The 23359-nt window shown below is 41.1% G+C and overlaps 1 protein-coding gene across 1 annotated transcript in view; it reads left to right on the plus strand.

Moving 5' to 3' along the window:
- The first annotated feature begins 2302 nt into the window (after positions 1–2302).
- Tbca (tubulin folding cofactor A) overlaps positions 2303–23359 on the plus strand; it is a 53994-nt gene continuing 32937 nt past the window's right edge. The window contains exon 1 of the mRNA XM_021180508.2: positions 2303–2403. Coding sequence (XP_021036167.1) covers positions 2351–2403 — 53 coding nt within the window. The 5' untranslated portion in view covers positions 2303–2350. The remainder of the gene's footprint in view (positions 2404–23359) is intronic.

The raw sequence follows: 23359 nt of genomic DNA on the forward strand, positions 1-23359 counted from the left end.
TAGTGGTTTCCAGTTAAGGCATAGACAAGAACTGAAACAAAGACAGATAGAAAATTGGGGTTGGGGAGAAAGAGTAGGTGTGTGTGTGTGTGTGTGTGTGTGTGTGTGTGTGTGTGTAAAAGAAATCTCTGCCAATTAGCTCAAAACTGAGCTCAGAATGTCTGAAAATCTGGGCAAAAAGGAAAATGTAGTGAGTCAAATTATTTTAATTGTGGTGGCTAAAAGGGCCTGGGCAGTGGCAGAAGGCCTCAGCACACTGTCTGTGGTGTGTGGTTTGCAGTTTCTATTACCTTCACAGCATTATGTGTTGGTGACTCTGCTGCTGTTGTGTTTGTCCCCTTCTCTGCATTTCACAGCTCTGCTGTGTCACTTGGGATTGTAGCTCAGTGTGCCAGCCAGCTAGAGAAATGTATTTATTGAATTTAGCACCTGCTGTGTGTATCACACAGATGGAGATTTAAGAGAAAGGTTTATGAAAGACAGGATTCTTGCCTTTCCAGTTAAGGCATAGACAAGTAAACATGCTTATACTGCAGCTAAAGGGGTGGGAACAGCCCTTGTAGAGAACTCAAACCAAATTGTTTTCAAACCAATATACACAGAATGCAAGGGATCAATGCACAGGCAGGGGCAGCATTGGGAGTCTTTCCGTGGGAGCTAGGTTTTGAGACTAGATTTACACCTGGAGCTCTGCACTGATAAGACTGAAGGGTGTTCCAGAGCCAGCCATGAAGATGAGAGCTGAACTAAGGGTCAGGAGAGGCCAAGAGCATCAAGTGAAGAACAGAACCAAGAAATGAGGACGCAAGGGAGGCCATGCCTCAATTCCTTGGGGGTTGTAGGGGTGCTTCAACAGGAAGAGACTCTAGAACACGGTGCAGGGTGCCTTGTTCTATGCAAATTGTATCTTGGAAAATATAGTGGAGTTAAAAGTTGTCCCGTGTTTGCTGTGTTTAGGCATTGTGCTGAATGCCACCCTCTATATACCTGTCACGTGATGTGGGCATTATTTCCTAGGGCTCTTCAAGGAGGTTGAGTGCCGGGGTCCTGCGTTCACTAAAGGACAGAACTCCACATGTGAGATAGGTGTCTTGACTTAGACACCCACACCTTTGTGTACCACACACATTTTTTTAAAAATGTTAAATATTTAAGATACAATAGGGGTTGATGATTATTTGGTGTGCCATACAGAAATGATCTTTGGTCACTAGACCTTTGCTCTCAAATGACTGAGTTCATTAAGTGTGCAGCAAGAAAAAGGAGATGAACAAATAAATAGCAGGGAGTGGATAGATGGCACCATCGATACAGGTTCTTACAACACCCTGCACAAAGCACCGGAGAAGTCCCTCAGAGTTCCCCAGTCAGAGATTCTCTCTGTGGATGGGATTCTGCCATTTTGTTGCCAGCGTAGGCATACTTTTACACAACTTAAAAAACAAAAACCAAGCGTTTATTTCATACACTTCTGTGTATATTTGCAAGCCACAGTGAGCTTGCAGAGGTCAAAGGACAAGTTGCAAGAGCTGGTTCTTACACTCTACCACTTTTGAGTCCTGCAGATTGGTCTCAGCCATCAGGCTAGGAGGAAAGGGCTGCTCCCCTCTAGGCCAAGAAGGTGCAATGCTGTACTGTTTTCTCCCTGTCTCAGGGGTAGGGGGCCAGCATGTCTCAGGCCAGGGAGTCTTGCTGGACACTTGAAACAAACTTGCTAAAATGTAAGACAAGAGGAACCTCCTTACCCCCAGAGTCCTCTCTCTATAAACTCAAACATCACATGACAATTTACTTAAGTCACTCTACAAACATTTTTTTAGGGAGAGGGAAGGGACTATATGGAGAAACGGAACCGAAAGAGGGGGCATGGATTGGGAATGTAAAAAAAAAAAATTAAATTAAAATTAAAAAAAAAGATTTCTTTTGACTGTCTGCATTATGGTATTTTATTTCATCAAACATAGATCTCTTTCTCCATTTGACAACAGACAGTGAAAACAAAAATTATCCTTGTTAACAGTTTCTAAGTCACACTTGTCCATTAAGCAGCTATTCCTGTCCACTTTCTCAGGAACAGAAAGTTTCTTAACTCAGGCTATGGAGACTGAGAAAATAAAAGTGCAGCTTGTGTACAAATCCTGTCCAAGCTCCAGGGAGAAGCAGCTGGTACAGGGCTTTGAGAGTCTCCAGCTCTAGGTATCAACAGTCTAGATGCAAGGATTCCAGGTAAGAGTGGAGGCGAGGCGGAGTACGCATGCGCGCATTCTGGGCTCCACGCCCACTCCACCGCCCCTTCTGCGCCGGCGCGCCGCGCAGCCCCACCTCTCCTTCCTGCGGCGCCTTAGGGACCATGGCCGATCCTCGCGTGAGGCAGATCAAGATCAAGACCGGAGTAGTGAGGCGGTAAGGAACGGCTGGCGGCTCCGCGGCTGACGCCCGCTCTTCTCTTCTCACCGCCGGGGAAGCCGGGCGGAGCGTAGGCCCGATGCGGGCGCGGTTTCCAGGCCTCGGCGGGCGGGATGCGAGGGGCCCGCACACGCCTCGGCTGGCGCTGGCAGGGAGCCGCCCTCAGCGCTGGCCCGGCCGCCCGTCGGTGCAGGGCTCGGCGCGACCTCGGTGCTGGCCTGGCCGCCTTCCGTGCCGGGCTCGGAGCCGTTCTCCGCGCTCGTAGGCCCGGAGGAGGAGGAGGAGGGCGGCCTGTGCCTGGAGGGCCTCGGCCTGTGCGTGCGGGGCGCCGACTCCCTGAACTTTGCAGTAGGGAGGCGGAGTCCACCCTGGCCTGGCCTCAGGTGGACTGGACAGCGCTCAAGTTTAAGGGACGCTGAGATCATGGGCCTCACTCAGAAGACACGGTGGCGGGGCCCTGGCCTCTGACATGGCTCACTTCCAGAGTTTGGGAACTGGGGCTTGAACTGGAGCACTTCAGCAAACTTCTTCCCCGAAGCTCGCCCCGGAGTGTGGGCTGCTGCCTCCCAGGAATAGGCCAGGCCAGTCTTGTGACTTGCCTTGTCTCCCGACTGCTTGTACATATTGCAGTGCCCATTAGAACTAGTTTTGTTCAGACCCAAGCTGATCATACCGAAACATTCCAAAGGAAAAGCTACACAGCCTCCTTACGAAGTAGGGGAAATAGCTTTTTTTCCTGTTGCTCCATCTCTCCACCATTTATTGATATTCCATCAGAGGGAGGTCAACCCATAGAGGAGAGAATCACTTTTAGAGATACTGCCTGAGTTTTAGTACTTCGAACGGTACTTTGGAAACTTTTATTACAAAGGCAGCTAGGAGATGGGGGGGGGGGGGGGAGGGACGCGGTGCCGGTGGTGGGGTATAGACAGTCGTTCTGAATTGTGCCTGACTTCAAATCTGGTTTTATGTATTCTGGAACATATTTCATCGTTGTACTGTGCCTCTTCTTACTGAATTTGGAAGATAGAGTCCAAATTATCCCTGCATCCAGTTTTTGGAAGAAATACCTGCTACATTTTTGATACAATGTGATTCAAATAAATAAGATACACCATATAGGCTTTGCTCAGTACATGTTTATGAGTGCAGTTTTCAGAGTGTGGCTGAAGTCACACTTTAGGTTAGTAGCAGAGCAAGCAGATGAAACAAGGATCCTGGTTCCAGCTGGGATGCTGTGGTAGAGCATTAGACTTTGTGATAACAGGAGGGGATATGAGATCTATAGCACCCAGTACAAGTAATCCACGCTGTCCCTCAGCCCACACGTCTCTTCTCTTTTGCCAGACTTTCCTTGGCTATGTCATTTCCTTTAGCATATTGTCTGTTTTGCAGAAAAGAACCCGGATGTATAAGAGACTGCTTTAAAGTAGATATCATGAGAAATCATTTCTAAATGTTTTCCCATTAATAGTAATATGTTGTTGATTTTATCACCCTCTTGGTCTATATACCATTCTGTAAATTTATTTAATTCAAGTAGTTATAGCCTAACAATACATATGCTAGAGAAACGTCCTTTAAGTAATTAAGAACTAACGTGTGAGACATTGACAAATTCTCAGATGCCTACATAAACTGCACAGAAGTAGATAAAGTTTTCTGGGTAGATTAATAGGATATTATCAAAGTTTACTTTTGGTAATCATATTTCAATAAGTTAATAATTTTCACGAAACTCATAATTTACCATAATCTCAAGTTGCTTATTAAATGAATGTGTATCATACGCTTCTTCCCTGGCCCTTTGTTGACATGAGGTGTAGCATTTCTTCTTGCACACTGTAAAACAGGGACATACACTTTTAAACTTAAAATTTGTATTTCACTTGCTGAGTACCTGCATTTTATCTTGCTGTATAATATCTACATCCATAAACATTACTTCTTTATTTTTTCCTGAAAACTTAATTTACTGTGATTCTGTCTTCTGGGTTAATAGACGAAGGCGGAATTCTACATTTTTATCTCATCCAAAGGGGAGCATAAATGAGGCAGACATTAATTGTTGGGGAAGAATGATCATGGGCCCAAGAGCTTAAAGGGCATGCTGCTTTTCCTTCTCCAAATTTCGTTTCAAAGACTTCTTAGTTTCATGATTCAAGAATGTTCTTGGTTTTATGAAAGGGATTCTTTCTGCTCATTGGGTTTGTTGTATTTTATAAAACTTGCATTTATTTATTTACTCTGTATGGGGTGGGGGGTACCTATGCCAAAGCACAGGTATGGAAGTCAGAGGACAGTTTTCAGGAGTTCACTCTCTCTACCATGTAGGACTCTGGGTCATTTAGTTTTTCCTGACAGTTGAGAGCCATTGGGATTTATACTGTAGGCTTTTGTCCTGGAGGTCATTGGATACGTTAGACTGTGAAGTTACTCAACTACAGCAGTTGTGATTCAGAAGTCCCCAGTCGTGGAGTTAGGATGGAGTCTGAACAGAGATGGAGAGTTAAGTGTATGGAAATAGGCAGTTAAATAAGTGATGGTTGGTATCAGAGAGATAACACAGTGAGTACCAGATGGAAATGGTGAAGGCAGTCTAATGTGAGATGAGGTAACCCAACTTGTATTCTAAATGGAAGTAAAAGAGAGTTTCAGGGGAAGTATTTAGCTGGTGTCATAGTTACTGTTTTGTTGCTGTGACTAGATGCCATGACCAAGGCCATTTCAAAAAGGAAGCTTTTCATTGGGGCTTTGTTTATAGTTTCAGAGGTTGAGTCCTTGACTATCGTGGTGGGAACAAGGCAGTTGGTAGACAGGCATGCCGCTAGAGCAGCAGCTGAGAGCTTAAATCTTACTTTCAGGATAGAGGCCGAGAACACCAGAGACTGGGCCTGATGGGCTTTGGACACCTCAGAGCTAACCCTCAGTGTCATACCCCCTCCTTCAAGGCCCAAACAGCTTCAGCAAGCAGTCAGGTATGTGCGGCTCTGGGGGTAGTTGCCATTCAAACCACCACAGGTGGAAAATAAGCATGAGCTCAGCAGTGCCCCACCCAGAGAAATGTTCAAAATGTTTAGAAACCCTAAACTTTTTGAGTGCTGATATAACACAGGTTCAGATTTTGGGGCGCTTCCAATTTTGGAGTTACAGATGTTCAAACTGGTAAGGTTTATATAAACATTTCTGTTGCGGCCTGCCCGCAGTCCACAACACGAACGGTTCAACTGAGAATGGCAGTTCGAGCTGAAAAGAGAGGAATCTAGACGGGGCAGAAGAAAGAATGGGGCTAAGACGATTTCATGTTCAAAGCCCGCCTTTTTAATTCCAACATTCAATTATAAAGGAAGGGGGAGGGAACCCAATTTCCCGCCAAGTAACTCGGGATCCAGTAGCAGGACGAACACGTGTGTGCCTCCAGGCAGCAAAGCCGACAGGGTCCAGCAGTGGGCGTGGCAGAACGAATGAGCAGGGAAAGTCCACCCTTGAGCAAGCAGGTTCAAGCAGGTGGGGGAAGGGAGACCACACATTTCAACATCTGAAAAACTTAGGTTTGAAACGTGTTTGGTCCCAAGTATTAAGGGGTACTTGTACAACAGTGGGCATTGTTGGTAGATTTGGTCTGTGTACTAGTTACTATGTGTTGCTATGACAGTTACAGTTGCTATGATTAGTTACTTAGTGTTGCTATGGTAAGCCCCACTACCACAACCAACTTGAGTAGGACAGGGTCTAGTTCATCTTCCGGTAACAAGCCAAGGCAGGCACTCAGATAAGAACCTGAGGCAGGAGCTGAAGCACAGGCCATGGTAGAGTGCTCGCACTGCTTTCCTTCCCATGGCTGCTCTGTCTGCTGTCACACAGCCCAGAACCACCTGTCCAGAGGTGTCACTGCTCAGGGCTTGGTGTTCTCGTGGTTAATCACGAAAGGGCCTACAGGTCAGTCTGATGGAGGCAGTTTCTTATTTAAGTTTCCCTCTTCCTGGGTGACTCTAGTTTGTCAGGTTGATAAAAAACTAGTTAGCATGGTCTGGCTGGCTCTTTTTAAAACATTTAGACATTTTTATTTTTTATTTTTATTTTTTTGCAGATTAACTTTATAGGTATCTGTGATGTGTCACAGCTAATCTGGCCAACCTCACAGGGAATGACCAAATAATAGTTCCGATTTTTGTCTCAGTGCAGATCTGTGGAATTACTGTCATCTATCTGGTGTCTGTCTGACCATTGATTGATACATAGGTGGCAACTATTGTCCTAATTCTTTTGGACAGGAGTTTCCTAGGAGATGGGACATTTTCTGTTAAAACTGACAAAATCTCAGGTAAACTAAGTTGATTGGTCATCATCTCTGTACCTAGCTTCCATATATAACTTTGTATATGTTGTAATTTATTCGGAGACTCTTGGTGGTATACTTATATACAATCAATCTGTATACATTGGGCCTTACTTAGTTTAAATTTGTGATATAAATACAAATTCTTGCCATAGTAGCTTTTTTCTACATTAATTATTTAGAAAGTAGTTTCACTAAAGTAAAGGAAAATTTGAACTTGTTTTATTGACTGTGTCAAGATGTATCTTTAGCTAAGCAACTTTTGTCTACTCTACATTTCTAACTAGGATTTGTGTTTACAAAATAAGTTTGTTATTAAGTATGTCATAAATTCAAGAGATTCTACATGGAAAAAATTTAAATCTATTTAATATAAAAAGTGACTTTCAACTTTAAAGCCAACTTTTAATAAAGCCTGATGAACTAGGCCTTTGTTGGGTGAACTAATTGATTGAAAATACTTTCTTAAATATATCTTTTTATAACCATTTTGCTTCAAATCCAGTGTGGTCAAAGAATGTTACGATATTGGAAGTCTAATGACATTGCTCTGTAGCTTTCCTGTGGTTAAATGAATGTGACGCCAGTGGGTTGGAAGGAGGCTGGGACAGTTCTCACTGCAGTGTGCTGCTCTAGCTTTAACAGTCTCTTAACTCTCTGCTTAAGTGTAGCTGACACACCATAATTACAGATCTGCAGGCCGTGATTACAGAATTTTACTTCAAGACCCTGCAGGGACATTATATTGATTTTTTTTTTCCTTAATAAACCCTGTTCCCAAACTGTACCATCTTCCAGAATTTATATATACCTACATTCTTGGTTGTCTATATACATACACACATTATATATTACATAGCAGGAATTGGGATCAAAACGTAAGTAAAATCTTTATTTAGTTTAATATATAATATAGTGGTATAAAAGTGAAAATACACATAAGTAGACAAAAGGGTTTCCTCCCTAAGCTCTGGCTCCTGGTACAGTTCTCATAGTTAAAGTAATAATGGATGAAGTGTGATGGGGACTGTGTGGGAAAGGTTAAATAAAGAGCTGTGTGAACAACTCCTGTAGCCTCACGAGCTTTGCCTTTCCCTTTTTGTTCTCTTGTACCACACCTCTTTGCTTTGAGTCAGTCAACCAGAATGTCTTACTTTAAAATTTACCTTTGAATTGTAGCCTCGTTTTGAAGTTTTGTGATCAGTTCTCCAATGTCATAGAGGCAGTGTTAAGAGTAGAATGTAGGAGGTCAGCCCCTCACCTTGTCTGCCAGCTGCTTGGCAAGCAGGAGCTATGTAACCTGCAGCCATATGTCTTGTCAAGCTGGAAGGGGAAGAGCCAAGGCCACTCATGATCACGATTTTCCCCAACACAGAATATGTTCTGCTAACTGAGCTGGGATATGAAGGATCTTTCTCTTCTCTTCTCTTCTCTCTCTCTCTCTCTCTCTCTCTCTTGCTTGCTCAACCCCCTCCCCTGTTTATATCTGTGCCCAGGGTACATGCATGGTGGATATATGTATACATGTATGTATATATGCATATGTATGTATATATATATATATAGAGAGAGAGAGAGAGAGAGAGTGTGTTTTCATTGTCCATGTTATTTGGTAGAAATCTTGAGATTCTGAAGTAAGGTTGCAAAATTATTCTAATAGAACATTTCTAAATATAGACTATAAAATAGAATATAGATGCTTAAATGTATGACCTTTCTATTCTGGTTTGTCGTTTCTAACAATACATTTATAGAACATCATAATGTTTTGTTAGGATGTTGTTATGTACCTACAGAACTCTAATATTTTTTCTTGGTATTTTGTCATGGATTTGGCTGATTCTCAGAATTTCTTACTGTCTTTGAAACATCTGGTATGGTGTTAAAACCAACTACTCAGTCAAAGTTCTTTGCCATGAACAAATGAGTATGTTTCCTCTGTAATCCTTTTGAACTTGATCTAATCAGTCATTGAAAGCCACGGAACAATGCTCTAGTTATTTCTGCTGTGGGAGTTAAGCAGACAGAACCCCAGATTCTCCTCATCACACATCACACCTATGACCCTAGGAAAGTTACTTAGCCAATGGAAGCCCTATTTTTCTTAGCTGAAAAATGGAATTGGCAGTTGTATCTTTTTCATGTTGTTATTAAGAAAACTGAGTAAGGTGACTCTGTGAATCACCTGGCTCAGATGTCTGATAGATAGCAAAGGCTCAGTGTATTTAACTGCTGCCATTTGCATTTGTCTTGGATGTTCTACTGTAACAAAACGGCCTGAGACTAGGCAATTTACAAATAACAGAAAAGTATTTTTCACAGGTTTAAGGCCCCAGAATCTCCTTTTTGACACCAAAGTGATACCTTGAGCACTGTGACAAAAGGACAAGGGGAGGGGTCCAGCCCTGTGTGAAGTACTTTGTAAGATCCCTGATCAACTTCTAAAGGCCTCACTGCTTAGCATGCGTTGGTGATTATTTCCACAGAAAGTTAGGAAGGCCACGAGCAAGACACGGAAGCACTGAGGACTTGTGGAGGAGTGTCTGTGGGTCCCAGGTCAGAACCTAGAACTTGATTGTGTTTTTTAATTGTGATAAAATCTTGGTTCTCAGTTACTTGTCTGACTGGTGTTGGAGCGGGAATGCGTATGAGACTTCCATGATTGGGAAGTTTCTACAGCTGTGGTGGTGTGGTTCTGTTAATTACTGAGGTGATAATTCTCTGGTTCCAAACCCCAGCAAACCTTTTTTTTTTTTTTTTAATAGAACAAATGCCTTGTTTCCATATCATTAATTCCCAAAATCCATTGTGGTTTACAATTGTAAAAAAATGATATCTATATTTTTTCCAATCTTTAATTTGTTATTGTATATATACACATGTATATGTGCATGATGGGAGAGGAGAGCACAGGACAGCTTTCCGCCGTCATTTTGTTCCTTCCACTTACGTGAGGGTTCCAGGCAGCTAACTCAGGTCACCAAGCTTACTTGGCATGCACATTTACTGGCTGAATCATCTTTCCCTATTCCTATAGTTTTAATGCTAGATTATATTATAGATTCTCCTCAGTATTTTGCTTTTTACTGAATTCTCTAGTTGTTGAGAGACCTGTGCCAAAGAAGTATTTTATGGCTCTCTTAATGTGCATCTATGTGTTCTTGTTTTAACCTGGCCCATTACAAACCTTTGTAAAGGATAGTGAAGCAAATAGCCATTAGTGTAACAGTGAATGTTCTCAGTCTCTAAATAATACTGCTATATTTTAGTGAAAAGTTATTTTCTGAAATAACCATACTGTACCGTACTCTATAAAACCTATGAAGCCTATAAGTCCACTGAAGTGCATTTAAACTTAATACAGTAGTATAATTTTGATATCTAATGTTAAATCCTAAGGGTTCTGCATTATGTTAAAAATAAATAAAGAATTTTTTAAGGCTGAGAAGTTCTTTACAGTAGTCAAAGAGATAATGTTTAATGGCTTTCATAAAATATGTTTGTTACTTGCCAGCTCGGTTGAGAAGTGGTAGAGACTAGAAAAAGTTCATGTGACAGGGTTCCAGTGCAACAGTCTAGAGCTATTTACTTTATAACTAAAAGTGAGAGGCTTAGAAATGGAGACTATGAGAGAAACAGTGGCTGTAACCAACAGCTTTCAATACGGTTCTTCAGGATGGCATGATAGTAAACATACCATATCAGGGATGTACTTTAAAACTAAAAACTTTAAGCACTGTTTTAATGTTATAAATGCTAATCTGTTGTCTTGGTTAGGATTTTCCTGCTGTGAACAGACACCATGACCAAGGCAACTCTTATAAAGGACAACATTTAATTGGGGCTGGCTTACAGGTTCAGAGGTTCAGTCCATTATCATCAAGGTGGCAGCGTCCAGGCAGGCGTGCTGCAGGAGGAGCTGAGAGCTCTACATCTTCATCTGAAGGCTGCTAGGAGAAGACTGGTTTCCAGGCAGCTAGGATGAGGGTCTTAAAGCCCATGCCACAGTGACACAACTACTCCAACAGGGCCACATCTCCTAATAGGGCCACCCCTGAGCCAAGCATATACAAACCATCACATGTTATAGAAAAATTTAAATTATTTTTAGGAAAACAGTTTTGTAGTTTTATGTAATTAAACACTATTTCTACTGTCTCTGAATCTAGTTGAATAAGGATTGTGTCTGTGAGTTTGTGTTTGTATTTACTTGCCTGTTGCTAAATTCCCTTCATAAATAGGCTCACTCTTCCAGGTTTTAAAAGAATAAGAGGTTAGAGAGATAGTTCAGTTGATAAAGTTGCCTCTGTGCAGCCTGAGGACCTGTGCATAGACTCCAGCATCAATGAAAAAAACAGGTGCAGCTGCATGTGCCTGAAATCCCAGTGCTGGGGAGGTAGGGACAGGAGAGGCCCTGAGGCTTGCTGGCCAGCCAGTATAGTAAACACTGGACTGCAGATTCAGTGAGAGACGCTGTCTCAAAAAGATATGACTGAGAGCTGTCAGCTTTGCTGGCTGATAGCTGCGAGGAGAGAGGTCTCTCCAGGGCTGAGTGGGATGGTGAGGTCGGCAATCCAAGAAGAACCACACAGACCCAGGAAGCTTGATTGCATCCGTCTCTCTTATGGAGCAGCTGACAGGGGTATGGGGTGATCTGGTGGGTCCTATGAGATTATTCAGCGTCAGCAGTTGACAGAAAGACAAGGGTTCAACCAGGTCATATAGGTTGTGCTGAGTCACTCCGTAGCGGAAATGACCAAGACAGGTTGCAAAAATTGAGCCAGGCTCAAGCCAATCCTCTAGGCCCAGGATAAGGCCCAACAGAGAGCTATAGAAAAAGACCCCTAACCTCAGCATCTGACCTCCACACACATGCACATTGATGCAGACAAGCACATTTTAATCTTCTTTTGTCACATCATATACATAGCTATTATGGAGCACGGTTGCATATATAGTAATTTAACATTATTTGGGGAGCTTTCAAAATCTGATTTTAAATATGTCATTAAATATTATCATGGGTTGTTACTTACTTTTAAAGTTTTAAGTGATACACATGAGAACTGTCCACACTAATTGTGTACCAGGTACTGTTTCGGTACATGTATATATTGCATAATGTTCAATATAACATGGCCTGTGTCCTGTGACTTAGTACCCATTGCCACAGTTACTGCTCTTTTCCAAGCATCAGGGTAGTAGGATTGGGAATGGAGAGATGGAGGGGACAGAGCGAGAATGTCAGGTTCCAGAGGCAGCATTCCATTCCCTAGAGTGTTGGTCACTAAGCCGGACCAGAGATTTTCAGTGTTCTGACTATTCCTTGGAGTCCTTAAGCATTTTCTGTAAAGTAGAGGTTATGTGTATAAAAATGCTAGGACAAATTTTGCCTTTTTCAAAATCAGAGGCAAGTGGGAATGGGTGTGATTCCCTAGAGACTGGGGCCTAGGCTCAGATTTGACTATGCTGGTTGCCTGTGAGCACTGAGACCTACCCAGCTTGTTTTTTTCACTTGGGTCCTGGGAGATTGAACTCAGGTTCTCAAGCAAGCACTTAACTGGCCAAGCTATCTCTGCAGCCAACTTTTTCATGTTCATTTGCTCATGATTGTACCATGAGTTTTTCCAGGGGAGATGCAACATTACAACAGATTGAATGTAGAAACAGGTATGAGAATCCCGCTAGTTCTGTTAATTTAGACAAACATGCAAAAAAATGTAAAATACTATCATTTTCACTATTTGCTTTGAAAAAAAATAGAATTACTTTTTATAAAATTGGTTATTTTAACCTATTTTACTCCCTTATGAGTATTGTATGTATGTGTAGTGTATGCTTCTGTGTACGTGTAAGTGTATTTGCAGGATGCTGGGAATCTGCTTTGTCACTCTCTAGTTTCTTCCTTTGAAAGAGGGTTTCACTTGAACCCTCAGTTCACTGTTTCTTGCCTGGGTTGGCTGACCAGTAGGCCCCTGGGATCTGTCTTTCCCTTCCCCACCCAGCACTGGAGTACAGGTGCAGGCTGTGTGGCTGTAGGCCCTCACGCTTCTGCACAGAGCACACTTACCCACCACTGTGCCTTCTAACCAGTCTTCTTTCTGGAGGAGGTACGGGGGATAAGTGAATTAAATATAATTTTTCCAAAGTTTAAAATGAATACCAAGATATTTCTTATGTTTTCTGTTTCCATTTCTGATATACTCAGTAATTACTAACAGATTTATATAAACGACACCTTTGTGTGGTCCTCAGTAAGTTTTTAATGTAAAAACATTTTGAAATTTAAGAGTTTGAGAACCATTGTACTAACTCAGTAAACCGTTGTCTGGAGATCAACTTTCGTGATTCTAATTAGTGAGGTTTAGGCAGATGCTGAGGAGTTTTAGATTTTACAAGTCCTCTGTAATTTCTTTTCATGTGTTCCTCTGAAAAAACATTGTTCAGTTTTGTAAATTCTCATTGCTCAAGACAGTTCTTCATGTTTACAGTATCTTTAGCATATTTTCTAGTATGAAGTATTTCAACCTTCTTGATTGTATGGAGTGTGAGTATAAAGCCAAGGTACATGCAACGACAACCAGTGTGCTTATTCAAATTGCAGACTTAATTTTTTCTAACATTTCCTTTGTGTGTGCGCACATATGCCACGGTGCACAGTGGAGGTCAGGAGACAGCTGTCAAGGGTCAGTTCTCTCCTTCCATTCTGTAGGTTCCAGGACTGGACTTAGGTCTTCAGGCTTGGCAACAAACCCCCTCACCCACTGAGCCATCTCATTGGCTTGAAACAGAATTTAATTTGAAATGACTAGCAGTGATTCTTGAGAAATATGAAAAACTGAAAGTTTCGAATTGTTTTTTGTTGTTAATTTGAACTGTATTATATAACAATATTAATAACATGAACCCACCAAACAGAAATAATGATAACTAATTTTGTGCTACTCCCCACCTGAAATAACTATTTTTAGTCTTATGCTTATTATTGTCTTGCTTACTTGTTTACTCTATCATTTGTATCTTGCTAAAATATATATTAAGTTCTAGTTGTGTTTTGTTTTTTGAACTTGGTAAGAAGGGCATCTTTAAGAACTTATTTTTCACTCTGTTTGTTAGTAGATAAAGGTATAGTTTTTGCAGATGGTCTTGGTTTTGGTTGATGTATACTGTTCCGTTGTGTAATACTACAGCTTATCCATTTTTGAACAGGTGAGTATTTGGGCTGTTGTATTACTAACAGTGTTTCTGTGTTCCTCTCGGTCCTTTCTCAAGGCTGCTGGGTCTTAGAGTATTGGATTTCCCATTCTATATAAACGCTGTCTTAGCTTGGGCCAGTCACAGGTGGCTTAAAACAACAGAACCTTATTTCTCACAGTTGTAGAGGTTGGGGGTTGGAGATCTGGCACACAGCATGGCTGGGTTCTAGACTCTTCTTAAGTTGTTGGCTGCGTGTTGTTTGTTCACATGGGAAGGGGGCTCCAGGGGTCCATGTTATCTCTTTTTTTTTTTTTTGGTTTTTCGAGACAGGGTTTCTCTGTGTAGCCCTGGCTGTCCTGGCACTCACTTTGTAGACCAGGCTGGCCTCGAACTCAGAAATCCGCCTGCCTCTGCCTCCCCAGTGCTGGGATTAAAGGCGTGCGCCACCACGCCCGGCTTCCATGTTATCTCTTGTAGGACACTAATATTATTCATAAAGTCTTGGTCTTCATGACAACTTTTGGCAGTGGTTATCTACTAACGACCATGCATCCTGATGCTATTACATTAAGTATAGAGTTTCTGGAGATGTACCACACTGTTTTCTGAAGGAGCAATGCCAGCTCCATGGTGGGGGGTCTTGTCATTAACCCACGGCCTCTCTGGATCTTGATATGCTCTTTCATTTTACTCCAGCAATGCAGCTTCTGTTTAGTTTTCATTCTGGAAGATAAGTATTTTAACTGTCTTTGTAAAAAAGCATCACTAAAGGACAGAAGGTAAAGGAGGGTGAGAAGGGACGCGTCCTCATAGTCTCACTTCTGGCCATTTGCCTCTGTGCACAGTGCTGTGTAACATGGACAGCCCAGGCTGCTCAGATAGAGATGGCACCTCGGAAAAGGCAGCTCCAACCATTTTGACAACTTGGTTCTGTGTGGGCAGCCTTTGGGTTGAGGTGATGTAGGTGGATCCTGGAAGCTACCCTGGCACTGCACTGGTTGGAATTAGATTCTTTTTCTTAGTGTTTGTTAGTTCTGATTTATGGTTCCTTAATTATTAAGACTGGCACAGCATTTCCAGAGAAAGACTAGGTTCTTCTCCTTGTCCTTCTCTTCTTCCTGTTTTTGTCTTTAATATTGTTTTGTTGTTTTGTTTTTGAGACAGGTTTTCTCTGTGAAGCCCTGGTTGTCGTGGAACTCACTCTGTAGGCCAGACTAGCCTTGAACTCATAAAGATCTGACTGCCTCTGCCTCCAGAGTGCTGGGATTAAAGGTGTGAGCCACCACTGTACAGCAAGACTGAATATTTATGCATGATGTTTAATCTTTGTAGCTCAAAACATCTGATGCGGTCACTGTTACTGCTGGTGTACCCTCACTCTCCCAGTCTCATTGTCACCACCAGTTGCTTATATCTGATGGTGTGTCCCGTTGAAGTTAGGAAATAATGTAAGTCTCAAATTTGATGTGTTTATTTCCTGTATTTTTATTACTGTTTTAAAATTATTCTAGCATTTCTAGTAGTAGATTAAACAGAAACAAACCATCTGGTGTTAACCACGGAGTGGATGCTGCAGTTGAAGCTTTGTATTAATGCTGCAGATGTTGGTATTAAAATGGAGCAGCACACTAGTTATCTGCTAGCTAAAGACTGCTGTGTGCCTTTTCCAAGCAGAAAGGCATCCCCACTTCTTAATTTTCAGGCAGTTTCTCCACCAGCCACTTTGTTGAACATGCAGGCAATAAGGCTGCCTTTCGGAGTTGTTCGGAAGCTCAAGGAGTGCCTGCCGCTTCTGGACCATCATTCAATCCAGCCTTAGATCCCACTTGCCCAACAGCAGATGGTAGCAGGCATCCCTATCACATCTGACTCCTGGGAGGGAGGAACTCTTCTCCCCCAGCCTTATATTGTAATGCGTTGTTAATCACCTGCACAGTTCCATAAGTGAGTGAACTGTGGAACAGTTAAAAAACATTATCTTTCCACTCAACTTTAACTTTGTTCGTTTATTTTAAAATGATGCTTCACTATGTGTGTACCACTATCTTTATGTAATTTAATTTTAGATTTTATTTTAGTTTGTGAATAAATGTTTTGCCTACATGTATATATATTAACCATATACTTGCTTGGTGCTCATGAGGTCGGAAGAGGGTGTCAGATTTCCAGGGACCAGAGTTACAGATGGTTGTGGGCATCGTGCGTATTTTGGGAACTAAACTCAGGTCCTCTGGAAGAGCAGCCAGTGTCCTCAGTTCCTGAGCCATCTCCCTTCTCTGGTTCCGTGTTCTGTGACTGGGAGAGTGAAAATGAAGAGAAAGAAGCTGGAAGGACAGTTAACCTTGGAATTCCCACCTTCTACTCCCAATAGTTTGTCCTCTCCTCTGCTCGGCCCCTGGTATTTTAGCTTCTAGAAAGATTATAATAATGACTTAGGCTTTCCTTGGTTGGAATTCTGAGTTTTTCCTCATTATAATAGAAACACAGTCAGAGAAGGTATACATGTAATCCTGTGAATGCTGTTTCATTAGTTTCCTCCTCTCAACCTTTGCTTGCTTCCTTTTTGTTTGTGTGAGGCCGTCTAACTAGTAGCAGCCCAGTAGAGTCCTGAACTCCTGAGTGCTGGGCTTAAGCTGAGCCTTGGTTGGAGAACATGTGAGCCATATTGTATGATGACTTGTATCAAGTTTATCTTTCTCTGTCTTATCCTCATGTGACTGTCAGTAGTTAATATGTCTCTTTCTGCTCTTGTTCTTGATAGCTTCTGCATGCAGATATTTTTTATTGCTATTATTTTAAGTAAACTGGACTTCTTGTTCATTTCTAGGTAGTGATATCAAGTTTATCATCAGAAGTTTGATTATTGCTTACTTGGCTAGACTCTCTGAGCTACCATACTTTTGTATGTTAGTTTCTATTAGCATGTTGGTTCTATGAAGTCATGTACATACTCCCTGAGACTTAACACATACAACATAATAACAAAGTCATAAAAACAAATTAAGCATTCAAGTATGCTGAAGAATGTAAACTACTTTACTTGTGAATATAATCCTAAGAAGAGAGAACACTTTGAAGTACAATGTAAAATGTAGAACTCTAATATTTAACAAGTGTACAGAGTTAAATTTTATGAGTTCATGTTTCAGACATGATTGTCAAACTATCTCTCTGGCCAAATTAGAATAAGAAGCAGCAGACAAAACTTTAAAAGACCAATAGCACCTTGCTAGCACATTGCTAATAAGGACTAATAGGTACTTAAACTGATGAAAGTGATTCAGACAACAGCACATTAACCCCCTACTGTGCCCTGCTTTAAGCTGTTAATAGGCATTAGCCTTTTAGAGAATGACTAGCACTTTCATATTCATTTCCTGAGCCTTTGGTACATGAGTGAACTGTGAGAGACGCTTGCTGTGTCTGCTCCACAATACTTGGAAGCCTGTGCTGCCTGCTGTAAGCCTAGATTCCCTGTGCTCTTGCTGTTCTCGGTGTCGCTGGAACTAGTTTTACTTGGCATTCATTTGGATTGCTATCAGTTCTGTGTAGAAGTTACATGAGGAACAGAGGGAGGCGTGCTTTTCTCCTCATGGAGACGGTTACATGCATGAAAGTCATGGTTCTTAGATTTGATTTTTTTTTAAATTACTATAGGAAGGCTATAGGTTTTTCTTTTCAGTATTTTTCAGATCTCTATAATATTTTAAGTAATTGATTTACCCCAGAAAAGAATTCAATATCTAAAAATATTGCCCATGAATATATGTGTATATGAGGAGAGTTTACAAATTATAATTTTCTTAAAAATATTTTGTGACCTTTAATGCCAGTTCTCTGTAAGTTAAAATACTATCTTGAGTTTGTATTTATGTGCATTATTTTTATTGTATTTTAAAATAGGTGTTTTATGTTTTGATAATAATTCCAAATGTAATACAAATAGAGAATTAGGTTAGACCAGCAAGATGCCTCAGCAGGTAAAGGAACTGTCAAGATTGACAACCTAAGTTCAATCCCTGAACCCACATGGTGGTGGAAGGAAAGGACAGACGACCATGACTTGTCCTCTTACGTTCACACGTATTCTATTGGCTTGCATATATGTATGTGTATACCAAATAAATAAATTAAAAACATTTTAAAACAAAGAATTAGCTTGATTTTTTTTTTTTCCAAGTAGGGTTTCTTTGTGTAACAGAGCCCAGGCTGTCCTGAAACTTGATTGTAGGCCAGGCTGGACTTACTCACAGAGATTCACCTGCCTCAGCTCTGCCTCCCAAGTGCTAGAACCACCACCACACCTGATGAATTAGTTGGATTTTAGAAACAGTTTTATCTTGAAGAAGCTGATTGTATAAGTAAATGGTAGACATATCAGATGAAGTAGATGAAAATGTGTGATTTGAGTAAATTCAGACTTTAGGGGCTTTGATAATTTCTTTTTAAGGATTTAAATCTCTTTAGTCTCATTCTGTCCTTTTGACTGACTTTTATTCATGTAGTATCTGCCTTTATATGTTACTTTCATGAAAAATACTACAGCACTCCCACCGCAGGGCAACCTCCGTCTCCCTCTCACCTCTACAGCACTCCCACCGCAGGGCAGCCTCCTTCTCCCTCAGTAGCTCTCACCTCTACAGCACTCCCACCGCAGGGCAGCCTCCGTCTCCCTCAGTAGCTCTCACCTCTAGACAACAAGCATTTATGAGATCTCTTGTTAGATCACTTTGGGCTTCATCTTTCTTCATTAGAGTTCCCTTTTAAAGTTCCATTTCTTGCCGGGCAGTGGTGGCGCTGGGAGGCAGAGGCAGGTGGATTTCTGAGTTCGAGGCCAGCCTGGTCTACAGAGGGAGTTCTAAAACACTGAGAAACATTGCCTTGATAAACCAAAAAAGTAAAAATAAATAAATAAAAATACATTGTGCATTTACCTGTGAGCTTTTGATTGTTCTGTCACAACTTTCCCTCTGACCAGTAACGTCAGCTCCAGGTCTGTTTGCTATAGGTCTCAGAGTTGCACACACTGGACCCTGGCTCTCTCTCTGCTCAACAGAAAGTGGTTTAAAGTGTGTGCAAAGCTTGATATTGAGACTTTATTGCTGGTAATCCCTTTCAGATTTTAATTGGATTTTTCTCTCCTCTGAATCAGGATGACTGGTCTTGACTTTTTATTCCAGCCTATGTCTAGTGTGATCCAAGTCAGTTTTCTAGAAGTAGGAGGTTCTCTTTAGTGTCCACCCACTGCCAGTTCCAGCTTCCTGACCTCTGACTTCTGACCTCTCTGCCTGGAGGAAGAGGAGTTCTATTTTGATATCCTTAAGTAAAATCATAGCACCTAATCTATGTCTATGCCCAAGTGGTACATTTTTAGTAGCATAGTATAAGAAACGAGAGCTCTATGTATAAAAATGCTTTTCTGTTGTTTCTTATCCTTATTCAAAACTAAAAAGACATAGAAAAGGAATGAAGAAATTCAACAAAAACCTAAAACTGAAGAAAGTATTTATGACAGACAGCCTGTACAATTTATGTTATTGTGACCATTAGGGTAACAACTGAAAGACTTAGCTGCAGTCATAATTTGACTTTTTATTTTTGAGACAGAGTCTCATGGATTCTAGGCTGGTCTGGAACTTAATAATTAGTCAAGGATGCCCTTCTGCTGCCTCTCAGGAGCTGAGATTAAAGGCCTGTGCCACATGTATGTCTAGTTTGTGCAGTGGTAGAGTTCAAGCACGGGGTTTCTCAGAAATCTCGCAAGCACTCTTGCAGTTGAGTTGCCTCCCTCGGCCTAGCATTTGACTTAAGGTACTAAGTAACATTAAAGTTAGTATGGAGCTTTGATTATTTTTTTTTTTAATTTTGGCTAAGATTGACATTTTAATTAGAATCAAATGTATACAATTATAACAGTACTTCAAAATAGATACATCCTATAACATTAAAATAAATACTTTTTCTGTATTACTTTTTATAATCAAAATTTTCAGTTCTGCTTGGCTTACAATTTTATAGTTCAGAAATAATTGAAACAATAAAACATAATTTTGTTTGTTTTTAAATAATTTTGAGTTCTTGTTCTTAATCTGGGCTAGCTTGAAAACTCACTGTGTAGCCCAGACTGGGCTCAGAACCTCAGTTACCCTCTTCTCTGAGCTTCTCATGTGCAGAGATGAGAGGTCTGAGCCACCACACCCAGCTCAGTGAAACACATCTTAGTAGCAAGTTAGAAGTGTGAACAGGCTGCTGAAATGCCCAGTTGGGAACCAAGTGAGTGAGAACGCTGAGCAGAGGGAACCAGGAAATGTGAAGACATCTATAGTTAATCCTTTCCTCAGCGGCAGGTGCACAGAAGCTCAGAGTCGGGCATCTATCTCAGCCTTCAAAAAATTGCTCTGTCTTCCCCAGGGACACCTGTTTTCCAAGAGAACAAGTTTGAACAGTTTGGGTGGGAAAAGGAATGAGATAAGAACTTGTGCCTCCCCACCAGCTGCTAATACCACAGCCAGTCGGTCCAGACTGGTACGTTTCCTGAGCCGAAGCAAACTGCATTTCCATCACTGCATTTATTTCAGCAGCTGTTTATTGACCATTTACTTGTGGAAGACACTGTGCTTCGTGTTGGCTACCTTTCACCAGAACTCTCTTGTTCAGTTTTTGCCAGCAGTAACCCTCTCCCACCTGCCCCCTGCCTCATACCAGCACAGTTCTGTCCTATTGTGAAAAATCAGAATGACATCTTCCCTATTTTATGGCTACAACTGTGCAGTTAGGGATTGTTAACTACAGTATATTGCTATTGTAATTAAACTAAGTTTGTGACCCAGAATTAACTCCAGTAGCAAAACCAGTCTTTAAAATTGCACACATGTAGCATTGCTTTGAATTGCAGCTAAGTGATATACAGCATATTATTTTGAAACCAGGTGATGAGAACAAGTCGAGAAGTCAGGCACATACCACATTTATAAATTACTTGGTGAATACAATGGTTTCTACATTTAAATTCTCTCCTCACTACCTGCCTCTTTTGTTTTGGCAGCATACACAGGTATTGGAACAGCAGTGTTAGTTAATATGTTTAGCCGTCTTCCATTGTGATTACGTATATAAAAAAAAAGTGTAATGAAGAAATTGAGTTTAACTTGCTTAAAGGGAATAAGAGCACTCTTGAATGACTTGGTACCCTGGACATCTCATTTTTTATAAAGGATGAAACTGGTTGTGGTGAGGTCATTGGTTGTAGAAAAATGATTATCACATTGTGTTCCTAGGAACCAGTAGGGAAATACAGGAGTCCTACAGTTAAGGAGTGAATTCTTTGTGAACAGAAAGCTAAGCGTGGTGCTATGACCCTGCAGTCCCAGCACTCAAGAGTCTAAAGCTACAGATTTGAGATTCAAGGCCAGCTTGGGTATGTGCTGTGTGTTCTGGAGTCATAGAGCAAGTCTTTACTCAGAGAAGGGGAGGCATTGGATATAACTAGTGTCAGACTCACTCACCATGTTGGTATTTTAAATATCATCATCTCAGCTCATTCTCATTCTCTCTCTCTCTCTCTCTCTCTCTCTCTCTCTCTCTCTCTCTCTCTCTCTCTTTCTTTCTCTCCCTCTCTCCCCCTGCCTCTCTCATACACACACACACACACACACACACACACACACACACACACTCACCCACACACCCCACTTTTAGGGGAAAGCGTTTAGTAATAAACCTAATCCAACCCCTGTTTAAAGCCCTAACCCAACCCCCATTTAATGTGTTTTAGGAAAATAAGTTATTTTTCTTAAAGGTCAGTATATTTACTGAAACAATTGTAGCTTATGAAATACTCTGTAGATGTTTGTCTTGTATTGTTTAGGTGACTAGGTTTCTAGTTGTGAATCCTTTAGTGTTTTGTTGTCTCTCTGCCCCCTATCCCAGGAACCTTTCACTTCTGTGGTTCAAATTGGGGAGGGTGGGGAATGGGAGGGGGAGGAAAGAGAGAGATGACTGCATAAAGTGCAGTTTAACCTCAAGTTTCTATTAACTGCTTATGTAGAGGAGCAGAGTTAGGCAGCATCTTGAATTTGAAACCCTGATCTTTAAAGGCTCAGTAGTGGGAAGGATTGGCAGGAAGAGTCAAAAGATGACAGCCTTCTGGAGAGCAGCGCATTTCAAACTATTTTGATCCAAATCAGAGTAAGAAATACGTTTTATTTTGTGTTATGACAATGAATACAAATGTAGAATACAAATGTAGACATATGTATAAAATTGAAACAAAATTCAATGGAATATTTTTGCTACACATGGTGCTCACTGGTATTTCAGATCCTATTCTGTTCTTTTCCCACCAAGCACTAGAAGTCTGAGGTACGAGGATTGCTATGAATTTTAGCTACTCCAGACTACATAATGAGTATAAAGCCAGCCTGAAAGGGTTACATAATGAATCTCTGTCTCAAAAACAAGACAGAAACAAAAACCACAAAAGCTAACAAAAAGAGCCAATTGTGTTTGCAACTCACCAAAGAGGTTTCACAAGTTATTACAATAGCTTTTTACCAGAAAGTTGGTGAGTGGGCTAAGTCGTCAACCGGCTGGTTTACAACAGAAGCAGTAAGTGGAGGGCAGTGGGGGAAGGGCGCTACTGAATAGTTACTATCTTTGTAGCATTGGCAGTGAATGATATCCACTCCTGTGCTGTATAGTGGCGTTTTTATTCTATTTGGGAATTAGGTTTGGAGAGGCAAGTAACACTTAAAGCCACATAGATAGCAAAAGTCACATCCAGGATTTGAACCCATGTAGACTAGTCTTATGACTCTAAAGCCCATATATCTTCTACCATATCCCTTTATCTCCCAGGTAACATTGCAATGTGTGTGTTAACCTTAGAAGAGAATTAGTGACATTTAGCCACCATTAGAATTTTATTGTGGAAAATAACAATAAAAAGCCCCATTAAACGTGAGTTGAGATAGGCATAAACATTGACTAACAGTTAAATAGAGATAGATTGTATTGGCTTTCCAGAGAGCTTTAAGTCTTCATGCCTCTGCTCATCTGCAAGGTGGAGATAATCTCCTTTGGGCTGAGATATATGGGCTCTCGTTGTTGTAAGGTAAGGGGATGTTGAGGGGCTTTACTACTGCACCAGAGCAGATAATAAGGCAATTAGAACTGTTAAGTTGATGAAACACCAGACTGGGATGAATTATATCACGATTTACAAAGAAATGAGAGATTTTTACAGCAACTTTTGAGACCTAAAGGAGAAGGAAGGAGAAGGGAAATTGATAGTTAAATTTCAAGAGCCGATTTATTTGGCCTGGGAAATTCTACTTGTAAGCATTTTTGAACCAGCTTCAGAATATTTTATCAGCTTTTTTAAAAAGTGGAAAATTATCAGTCTGTGGTGATAATTTA

This window comes from Mus caroli, chromosome 13 (assembly GCF_900094665.2).
Source record: "Mus caroli chromosome 13, CAROLI_EIJ_v1.1, whole genome shotgun sequence".
Lineage (NCBI taxonomy): Eukaryota > Metazoa > Chordata > Mammalia > Rodentia > Muridae > Mus > Mus caroli.